At 35.4% G+C, this 12,203-nt stretch overlaps 1 protein-coding gene across 2 annotated transcripts in view; it reads right to left on the minus strand.

Moving 5' to 3' along the window:
* LOC128027014 (glycine receptor subunit alphaZ1-like) overlaps positions 1–4,514 on the minus strand; it is a 45,228-nt gene extending 40,714 nt beyond the window's left edge. For both annotated transcript variants that reach the window (XM_052614337.1, XM_052614336.1), the window contains exon 1: positions 3,734–4,514. In XM_052614337.1, coding sequence (XP_052470297.1) covers positions 3,734–3,780 — 47 coding nt within the window. In that variant the 5' untranslated portion in view covers positions 3,781–4,514. The remainder of the gene's footprint in view (positions 1–3,733) is intronic.
* Between the last annotated feature and the right edge of the window lie 7,689 nt (positions 4,515–12,203).

Below are 12,203 nucleotides of genomic sequence, written 5' to 3' on the forward strand. Positions count from 1 at the left end.
ATTTTCAACGCATGTGTGAATCGTGTTTTTTGCGTGAATTATATTTGAGACTAAACTGCTTCCATATTTATAATATGATTTCTGTTTTTACTGAAGCCAAATGTTTCATTAGTTATTTCAGAGTATTACTTATTTATTCCAGCCTTAGTGATATATATATACACAATGCATGAATTGTCTCTCATTGTGAGAAATCCATTTCTTTGTTTTTACTGTAAAATTGTCCAATGCAAACATAATAAGATTAGTCGCGGTGTGCCAGATTATGGAGTCTCTTCCAGAGCCATTCTCTGTCACTACAGACTCTTTACATGAACGCGCCATTGAAAGAAATCTTTGTGACACTGTGAAATCTGTGGATACAGTCTCTATTAGTTTTGCTTCCCTGCAAATCCGTCTCATCGCAACCAGCAGCCGGATACGTAACGCGGGCTTTAATCTGCGTCTTTAGTAATTAATGGCTTCACTAATCAAGGCAGCGCTGAACAAATGAACCTGGATCGATGCTGGTCATGGCAGTGGAGACGGTCTGATCCTTCTGCTGATGCAGCAGGAACCAAAGCAGAGCATCCTGCCAGAAAAGATATGCAAACAACCCAGAGACCTGCATACTTTAATGTGAGCATCCAATCATTAGCTTTAAGTGTAGCTCATTATGTTCTTTGGACCACTGATGAACACAATCCTTATTGATCTTGTAACACTCGAGAAACCAAAGGCCTCTCTGGCACCAAAATGGCATTTCTTCAAGCCGCTCTTAATTTGTCAGTGTGGCTACAGAACTGAAGGACAGAAGAGAACAAATCACAATAAGCCCAAAAAACCTTGATCTTCAAACATTGTTGCATGTATACAACAGACCTAAATTTAAAGGAGGTGGATCCAAAATCAAAATGAGCATAGCTAGTGACAGGAAAGTGCTATTTAGGGTACAGTCCTGTCTTTGATTATTAATTATGCATTAGGAGTTAAACTTATGTAAAACTCAACTCGGAAAATCAATGAAAAGAATTTGAGATCATGCATCTGCTTATTTCAATGCTTTCACTACCTGTGCATATATAATTACCAAAGAGACTGAAACTAAACTCTGACACTAATCTCTATTAGCAGATATTAACCCTTGAGGCAAGTGTGATTTTAATCGCCAAGCTTTTAGCAGTAATATGCAGTAACGTCCTAAAGCAATGCAACTCCTTTCAAAGTGAGTGCAGGGGCACATCTGGGTCTCATGCAAACCAGAAGAGATGACGTAGTAAAAATTTTTAAATAATAATAATAATGAAAAAAGAATTAAATAAAAATGACACACTACAAATCGAGTGCTTGCTTGGTTTCATTTTATATATTTTTTCTGACTCTGGCTGAAAAAAAATAATTTTAAAACAAATAATTTATTTGTATATATTTTAATCATTTAATCTTTCATACGTTGTTTTTTTTTATTTTATTTGACTATTATGATTTATTATTATTATTATTAGTTTCTTTAGTCATTTTAAAATATTTAATATTTTATTATAGTTTTATCATTAAATATTATATTATTATATTTTAAGATTATATTATATCATTAAAATATATTTTTTTTATTATGAAATATATTATAATATATTTAGAGTTTATTATTTTGTATTATTAGGATGTTTCCTCAAATATTCTTTTATCTTGTAATATGTTGCTTTCGTTAAATAAAGGATTAAATTAAGGATTATTTTGTCATTTTAAATCATGTTTCTGACTTATTTAGATGTTTTTTTCTACAGTGCATAAACTACATGCACACTGTTGTCTCTGCCATTAATTGGATTAGCCATTCACGGTTTTACCTGCATATTTTAGTGTGATAGTGTTATAACATAACATCATGTCTGCTTTATGCATGTGCTGCATTTTAATTGCTATGCCTCAGTGACATACAGCAGCCTCTCACATGACAAATGCGCAGGCTAATATGGGAATCAATTAGAGAGATGCAATTCATAGAGCAAATTATGTTTGTGTACAATTTGTATTCGTCAGTGGCATTAGCATTGACAGAGTGATCAATGTCTAGTAATAAGTCTGCATGTGAAATGAGCTGGGGGTGTAGGCTGAAACTGGGAAAGAGATATCAAATAACAAGCTCTGTAAAAGTTCAACAGCAAGAGCTGAGACTGCAATATCCTGATTCTAGTTCATTAACTAAACACGGGCCGTAGGATGCAATATAAATGCTGCAAACCACTGGCAAGATAAGGTGAATGTTTCTTTGGTACATTTATTGTTATTGAGGATTCTTATATTTGAGATAATCAGTGTTATGAAAGAATAATCCATATGTGGATCGAAATTGCATCTGTCAAATTAAATATTCATTTTTAATTAAACTGGAAAATATTAATTAAAAACATTGTAAATCTGCATAAACATGGGAGCATAACGGTGGTGTAAAACTTTTACAGGCCTATAATTTGTCATATAATTGCACTCAGTCATTTAATGCATTGTTCCTGGAATTAACAAATGGATAATGGATGGATTGATATATATCATTATTATTATTAAATCAAATTATTATTATTATTAAATCAAACTTTTATTATTTGACAATAATCTAAATTAAATAATCATAATAATAATAATTATTATTAACATTTAATTATGTTTTTATCATAATTTTGTCATAATAAACCATCATTTATGCTGGGAATTTTATTTTGTTTGTTTTTGAGAGGTTCCCAAAGAAACAGGACAGTGTATTCATTAGGTATTTATTGCTTTTACATAATTATATATTTTAATATCGTTTTCAAATATACTTCACTAAGAACAAAAGTTTGCAACGCACGCTAAATGTAATAATTTACGAAATGTCATCATTTTTTCACATAAAATTCAAGGCATTAATATTTGCCTACAAAACCACAAATGGCTCTGCACCCCTTTACCTAAATTAATTACTTCAGCATTATGTGCCCTCCAGAAGCTTCAGAAACTATGCATTATTGTGCCATTTGAAAGAGGTACAAAATCACTTTCACACACTTTTTCATTAACTGTTCCCTTCTGGTGGAATGACCAGCCCAACTCAATCTCAGCAGATGAGTCCTTAGCCAGGTAGAAGAATATAAACACCTTGCTACGTGTTCTGCATTAGACTAACCAAGACTTGTTCATTTGCACTTACACATATTGTTGCTCTTTTGTTAATTTAGTTTTGTTAGTTAAGTTGCTTTGAATAAAAGCATATGATAAATGACTAAATGTCAATGTCGTCTTCGAAAACTATTTTACGAATCTCAACCCAGAACATTACTGACAAAATTATTATTTAGCCTACTTTAAAAAAAAAAAAAAACAACATCGCACAAACTTTTTAATAACAGCCCAATTCATTAGAAACAGTGAGTTGCACTTCATGCCTGTTGATAACATTTCATTCGTCAAATCACCACTAGTGCTCGCTGTTTAGCCGATTTTAAAGGGAATCCTTTCCATTTCTGACTAGGTTCCCTGAATGACACGGAATTCTGGTTTATTTTTAATTAGCATACATGAGATTACAGTTGATGAATTAGCATACCAGCGAGTCAATCAGTACTTGAAATGAACATAACTATTTCCTTGAAAACAATATTCCGAGCAAAAGTAAAGAAACCTAACGTCATATCGTTGAAACAAAAGAATATCATAAACAAAATAATAAATAATAAAAAAAAACACTCCTGCATTATAACAGCGCGAGACGTACCTGAAAAATACAATAGTTTCCCACAAATAAATCCCGAGTGCGAACATCGTGTCAGGTTGGAGATGAGAGGACGGATGTAGTTCGCTACAGCTCAGTGCACGCTACAATTCCTTCTTCTCTCACTTCTGAGGTGAACAATTCGTCCTTTGCTCGTTTCAGATTCCCAGGAAGGCCAAACACATCTCAGGAGCATACAGACAAGGAGCTGGTCATCTTCCCGACAGCGGCTGTGCAGGTGAAGCGGAGCTGCGGAATTTCAGGTGGAAGCAGCGCTGTGAAAAACAACTCGATGAGACCAATTGAGATGTTCATTCCGGACGATCCATAGCAGCATTACGTGCGCAGTCGCCAATATTCAAAGACGCTCCATCGCAAAGATTTAAAACAACCGAAACTATGCACAATATCTCCTCAGAGCGCCGGGATGTCTCCAAAGTCACTGGAAATATATACAGTCGCGTTGGTTATTTTTGGTCCGCGCTCCCTTTCACGCGCGTCCCTATGAACAAACGTGCCGCTTTTACGAGCCACGCGACAGTTTTAGCTACCTCTGGCTGAGGTAGTCTGATTTAGTGCGTTCTCGTTTCCCAGGGGTGAAATGTTAGCGCTGCATGAAGCTACTTCCATTGTCTGGTCCAGTTAGGAGACGCTGATCATTTTCGGTTTCAATGCCTTTCTTGAATCCTCGTCAGAAAAGCCCAAACGTTGATATTTCGGCACACAGAGACTGTTCCATCGCTCATAAGCCCCTCAGCCCCGCTGTATTTCTTGCTGCAGTCATTTACTAAACTCAAAAAGCACCACACACTCTCTCAACACACGCCCACATGCTGCTGTCATTGGCCTGAATGGCACTCCAGACAAATGCCTCCTCCTCGGATTGGAGATGTGCACTGCCATATGTTGGACTTCGAGGACTACGCTGATTTGGGGATGTATATGTGCATTTATGCATGGCACAATTTTCAAAAACATACTACAAAAAGACATTGCATGGCAGAGAGCTTCTGTGCCTATAACTCAGTTCGCGCCACTGCCAATTATGTTTATTAGATTGTCGAAGATAGAATCTGTTTTGTTTATTTTTAAGCAAAACTTTAAAAAAGTATAACAAACAACTATTATTTTTAAAAACATTTATTCATTCACCTTTTGTATGGCATGTTGTCACAACAAGGTACAACAAAGCCATCCATAAAAAGCATTTGATGTGGTTTTCATCAAAATTTGAACAACAACCATGAAACAAAAACAATTCATAAACCAGCAAAAAAATAATAATAATAATAAAAAAAAAATTATATATATATATATATATATATATATATATATATATATATATATATATATATATATATTAATAATAAGTAAACACATGCACTGCAAAAAAATTTAAACACGTTGTTATGTGCAACTGAAAATTACAAGAAACTGCAAATTAATGCACAACAAAAAATAAAAAAATTGACCAACCTTTTGTAAATCTACAAAATCAAAATGGCCAGATATAACGATTCATTTATAACGATATAACGATTATGACGATATAACGATTCATTTATGGTCAAATGTTGTCAGGGTAGATATCAATGCACGCACACAGGCACATTAAAATGTTTTATATCTCAATTGCATAAAAAATGATCATATATATATGTGTGTGTGTGTGTGTGTGTGTGTGTGTGTAAAACCACTAAATTCTCCTGAAACGTTTTAATAAATACATTTTTAATAACACAACAAAACTAAATCAGCACTAGCTAATCACACACAAAACCATATGACCTTCAACTGCGATCAGCTGTGGTCCTTTTGATCAGCTCAGCATGAAAGGACCTTTCCTGGAGTGTTTCAGTCTTCGGTAGTGCAACTGAAGCAAACAATGCTATCAACACAATAATGTGTGTTATTTTTTGACACGTTTTTGCAGTGTGCAGTTTTAGCATAATGTTCCTAAAAATGTTCTGTTCTATTCTAAAAATGTTCTATTTTATTCTAAAATGTTCTATTCTATTGATATCACAAAATTCTAGGAACATTGATTCGGAACATTCCAAAAACGTTTAAAATGTCCAGTTTCTTTAATATTAACAGAATGTTATTTAGAGGTTAGTATGATGTTCCTGAAATGTTCCTTCAACTAAACTGTTCTCAACAACTCATCATTTTAGGATGTTGATCTGGAACTTTCAAAGAACGTCTGGTTTCTAACAGAACATTATTTTCATGTTCACTTCTTTAACCAGGTACAATTGAGAATAAAAGTTTCATATTTACGATTATAAAGAATTATAACTCAACAAACAAAACATTAAAAAATGCGCTTAATCATATTTCTAATTTAGAAGACAAAATTCGAAACTAATTTCAAAGGGTTTTGAACTAAACATTTATAACTAAATCACTAACTGTTAGAAAACATGGAGAAAACATACTTTGGTGAAATTAAAGACTTATGTGTCAAAATTGGAATTACTGAGATTTATTCCATGTGACAACTAGCCCCGGCCTCCCCCTCATCATTCCTGCTACAGACATCAGGAGTGAAGTTCACTGCAGCTCAATGTCAGTTCACTGCAGGCATAATAACATGTACAATGTTTGCCAGCACAAAGCAGCGAGTGTAAAAACAAACATGACATAATCATGTCAAACATGCATTTCAAATAAACACTCTCAGTGTATACAGTCAGCATCAAATGAATATGATACCCGAGAATAGAATTGTGAATCATGGTTTATTAAATGTTAAGTATTAAATATCTTAAAGTAATGTTTTAGCACATGAGCATTCACTGTTATCAGTTTGAATAAAGACAGGGGCTGATCTACAGGGGTGGCATAGGGTGGCAGTTGGCAGCAACGAATTAAAGATTGGTCAATTTGAAAATTTACAAGCGCGAATCTTTTGTGATTGGTGATCCCGCTCCGAACTCCCGAACTGATTCAAATGATTTGTGATCCCCAGACTGACTCAAATGATTCACGAACCCGCTTTGAACTCCCGATCTGACTCAAATGATTCGCGAACACGCTATGAACTCCCGATCTGATTCAAATGATTCGCGATCCCGCTCTGAACTCTCGAATTGATTCAAATGATCCGCGAAGCCTATCTGAACTCCCGAACTCCTCAAATTATTCGCGATCCCCATAACTGACTCAAATGATTCGCGAACACGCTACGAACTCCCGAACTGACTCAAATGATTCGCGAACACGCTACGAACTCCCGATCTGACTCATATGATTCGCGAACCCGCTCCGAACTCTCGAATTGATTCAAATGATCCGCGAAGCCGCTCCGAACTCCCGAACTCCTCAAATTATACGCGATCCCCATAACTGACTCAAATGATTCGCGAACACGCTACGAACTCCCGAACTGACTCAAATGATTCGCGAACCCGCTCCGAACTCCCGAACTGATAAGCAATACACGTTAAAACCTTTGAATAGGAGGTTCAGATTACAATGTTATATACAACGCAAAATTGCTAACACTAGCATTAAATGCTGAACAGGATGACAGAATGACAGGACTAATGCAATAAAATACAACTTTAAAATGTTTATTTCCATTCACGTGCCTGTGTTATGCATTACCAGAGAGCCAGATCATTTTATATAGGATAAACAACAGATCCTTCCACTTATTATACATTCGGACATGTATCTATCAATGAAAGCCAAATCAAAAAAATGCATTAGTCAGATACCAATGAAGAGAAATGTCTAAAATATACTGTAACTAAGCACTGAATTAACATATCTAATTGTTATCTAATGAGAAAATGCTCCTAATTTAATCCACTTGTTTCAAATTATCAGTGTGACGAATGTCAGTTTTCAATGGTGCTATGCACACCCCGTCACTTATTGTTCAGGCGCAGAAAGCTCTTACTTTCATCTCACATCTCCATCAGTGGAAGGTGAATGAGCTGACTGAATCATCTAGATTAGTATTTCCCAATCCATGGACCGTGAACTGATTCAACACTGCACATTTCTTTTGAATATCTCTTTGATAATTCAACTCGGAAAGATTACTTTACAACATAAATGAATTTTCAATAACTAAATGCATCAGCAGAGATCACTAGCCTGTATACCTTTTAAATACACAGACAGACAGACAGACAGATTTTTATTTTATTTTATACAATACAGTTTTATGAAGCTGGGTTAGATTCTAGGTGTAATCAAGGTCGTGTTTCCTCTAGAAAGGCCATGAAATGAAAAAGATGAAAATGTGTTATATGCTTCATCATAAACGAGAAGCTTTTTCAGTAGGAGACACAAACTCATACAGTAAGTTCAATGTAGCGTGTTCATATTATCTCTCTTGATGAAACAGCTTGCTGGTAATCATCTTTATACATGTGGTTCAGCAGCAATAGAAATGCACAATAAAACATCTTCCGCATGCATTTACAGCCGATAAATTAAACTGGTAAATAATGTGAAGATAGTGATGTGACTGACCTTTGGTGGTACGCTATTCTATTCAGCTGGTGTCAGACTGACGTATACTATTGAAGTAATAGTTAACGCAATGAAAAGTTTTGCTGAAAATGTGCTCACTCTAAGGCCATCCATGATGTAGATGAGTTTGTTTCTTCATCAGCTTAGGTTTTGGGGAAATGTATCATTACATCACTTGCTCACCAATTGATCCTCCAAACAGCTGATAAAACCATCACAATAATACACAAGTAATCCACACCACTCCAGTCCAACAGTTATAAGAAACAAATTTATCATTGAAGTGTTTTAACTGTAAATGGTCGTTTCTGGCAAAAATACCAGTCCATAATCCATAATAACACTCCAGTGAAAATCTCCTGTTGTCCTCTCACATTAGAATCTACTTATATATTAGTTTAGATCTGTTTTGGACTTGTAAACTGCACTTGATCTGTGAATATTTCTATCCTGATGCAGATTTTTTTTTTACTGGAGAAAGCAATATCATGGATAGAAAACATCTTAATGGTGGATTTGTTTCTCACAAACATGCAACTTTTCACTTCACAAGATGTTAACTGATGGACTGGAGAGGTGTGGATTATTGTGATGTTATTATCAGCTGTTTGGACTCTCGTTCTGACGGCACCCATTCACTGCAGAGCATCCATTGGTGAGCAAATGATGCAATGCAAAATTTCTCCAAATCGTTGAAGAAACAAACTCATCTACATCTCGAATGGCCTGAGGGTGAGAACATTTTCAGTAAATGTTCATTTTTGGGCTAACTATTCCTTTAAAAATAAAGGTTCCAAAAGAACATTTTATTCAGTGGAACCTATTTATATCCATTTAAAATGAGCTGGAAAAGCTATCCTTTGGGGAAAATATAGATGTTATTTTGCTTCCTCGCTTTCTGTCTAGACTGATCATATTAAAACACAGACCCATTTTACCAACTGGGAAACACTTTCCATGTCTGTATACAACAGGATGGCACATAACGGTGATCATTCATGCTGAATGGGCACACCTGTGTTTGGGATCGAGTCTCTAGGAGCAAGGATGCATTGGAGAGCCAATGTTAGCAGGTCACACATGCCAATTCTGGGATCTGTCAGCGATTTTTCAGCCCTCGCTGCTGCATTGATGCCGATTTCTCTTTAGAAGGAACACTCTGCTACAGAAACGGGACGAGAGACAATTTGCTAGTTATGATTCCTTCCTCCATCTGGCTTCAGTTTTATGGGAATTATGTGTCTAGCATTTTTAATGGGGATGATAAATCCACCTGTCTCTGAAGTGAAAGAGCACATCCTCTGGTTCTCATCCAGGCTCAAAATGATCAGAGGGAGCGCGTGCCGCTGATGCCGCGTGACAAATCGGCAGAAGCTGTTGCAAGATTATTTGTCTGTTCTGACAAATTTGTTTATGTGTTAACCGAGTGGCTTATGAATGATTCTACCAACTTGTCGGAGTAAATTACCACATTCTGTATCGGATGTGAGAGCGCTACCATCGTGTCTTCAGAAGTATCTCATGCATATGAAGAGAGGAGAGCTGGCTCATTAATTTTAACAGGTGCTATTTCAAAGCATCCACATGTACTGTTGTCGCACACTTAAGATAGCTATGAAACCACTCCCTGACCGCAAACTCCCAGCCCTAACCTTGACTGATGGCACAACCACCTCCGGCAATCACATTAAAAGCCACATTTGTTCATATTCGCACAGGGAACCACATTTTGCAATCTCCTTAATTTAGCCAGACTGATAAATCGCAGGGCTGGTGCTTTACTGCCACAGCGTGTTATGTCCCCAGCATTGACTGCCCTTGAAATGAGCACTGTCCTATTTCAAAAATAATACTAGTGATGCATGTTTTGAGGTTGCAAAGACCTCTGAATTTGACCGCTTGGGGGGGGGGGATCAATGGGAATCTGAAAATCTGAGGAATGGACCGTGTATTAATTCATTAATTGTCATGATACCAAGGACCCCCAGATATGATGATCTGTTTGCAAGGTATCCCCTTCTTAATTGATAAAGACAGCTATAGTTTTGTGCATTTCAACGCATTTATACAGTATGAGAAAAATATTAAGTGTGATAGTGTGATATTACATTAAAAAAAAATAACAATAATAATAAAAATAATAATTTGGGTTTAAAAGCATAGGGTCAGTAATTTTTTTCTTTGAGAAATTAGTACTTTTGACATAATTGACAAATTGACAGTAAAGATATTTATAATGGTGTGAAAAGATTTCTATAAATAAATAACGTTCTTTTGAACTTTTCATCAATGAAACATGGGGGGAAAGTGTGTCACGTTTCCACAAAATTGTTAAGCAGCACAAATGTTTTCAACATTGATAATAATAAGAGATCAGTATGATTTCTGAAGGATCATGTGACACTGAAGATCGGGGTAATGATGCTGAAAATTCAGCTTTGATCGCAGGTATAAATTACATGTAAAAATATATTCAAGTAGAAAACATTAATTTTAAACAATATTAATATTTCACAATATTAATTAATTTTTATTTTTTTTTGTATGTGTGTGTGTTTCTGATCAACTTAATGCATCCTTGGTGAGCTTGAAAGATTTATTTCAAAAACATAAAAAAGCATCCGAATTTACAGGTGCTTCTCAATAAAGTAGAATGTCATGTCATGTTCATTTATTTTAGTAATTCAACTCAAATTGTGAAACTTGTGTATTAAATCAATTCAATGCACACAGACTGAAGTAGTCTTTGGTTCTTTTAATTGTGATGATTTTGGTTCACATTTAACAAAAACCCACCAATTCACAATCTCAACAAATTATAATACTTCATAAGACCAATATTAGTGAATTGTTGGCCTTCTGAAAGGTATGTTCATTTACTGTACATGTACTCAATACTTGGTAGGGACTCCTTTTGCTGCAATTACTGCCTCAATTTGGCGTGACATGGAGGTCATCAGTTTGTGGCACTGCTGAGTTGGTATAGAAGCCCAGGTTTCTTTGACAGTGGTCTTCACCGTCATCTGCATTTTTTTTGGTCTCTTGTTTCTAATTTTCCTCTGGACAATAGCCCATAGATTCTCTCTGGGGTTCAGGTCTGGTGAGTTTGCTGGCCAGTCAAGTACACCAACACCATGGTCATTTTACCAACTTTTGGTGCGGTGCTTATGGCCGTGTGGGCAGGTGCCAAATCCTGCTGGAAAATGAAATCAGCATCTTCAAAAAGCTGATCAGCAGAAGGAAGCATGAAGTGCTCCGAAATTTTTTGGTAAACGGGTGCAGTGACTTTGGTTTTCAAAAAAAAAAAACGGACCAACACCATCAGATGACATTAGATTAGATTAGATTAGATTAGATTAGATTTGATTAGATTAGATTAAACTTTATTGTCATTATGCAGAGTACAAGTACAGAGCTAATGAAATGCAGTTAGCATCTAACCAGAAGTGCAAGAATATAGTGTTTTATATGCATATAAGTGCAGAGTAAATGAAGTTATGATTTACAGAGTTGCTATATACAGTACTGAGCAGAGTATATACAGAATACAAATAGAAATGCAATGTAGATATTGTATGTACATTATGAACAGAGCAATGAAGGATTATATATATATATATATATATATATATATATATATATATATATATATATATATATATATATATATATATATATACATTATGAACAGCAGCAACGTGAGAATAGTGATAATAAATGCAGTTGGATGAGTGTGCAAAAGTAATGTCAAACAGTGTATTCTATGGAAAATAACAATAGTGCAATGATATTTTTGTAGAAATAGTTTACTGTGATTTGTACAGTAACAACTTTAGACAGTTTACAGTGCGATAGCTAGAACAGTGTGCAGTCTGTGCAAAATATGAGTAGTGCAAAAAAATGTATGTAAAGTACTGTGACCAGTGCAGTAATAACGAAGGTGTCGGTTAGATGGTGTGGAGTTCAGAAGTGTCACAGCCTCACA

The sequence above is a fragment of the Carassius gibelio genome, chromosome A14 (genome assembly GCF_023724105.1).
Source record: "Carassius gibelio isolate Cgi1373 ecotype wild population from Czech Republic chromosome A14, carGib1.2-hapl.c, whole genome shotgun sequence".
In the NCBI taxonomy this organism is placed as follows: domain Eukaryota; kingdom Metazoa; phylum Chordata; class Actinopteri; order Cypriniformes; family Cyprinidae; genus Carassius; species Carassius gibelio.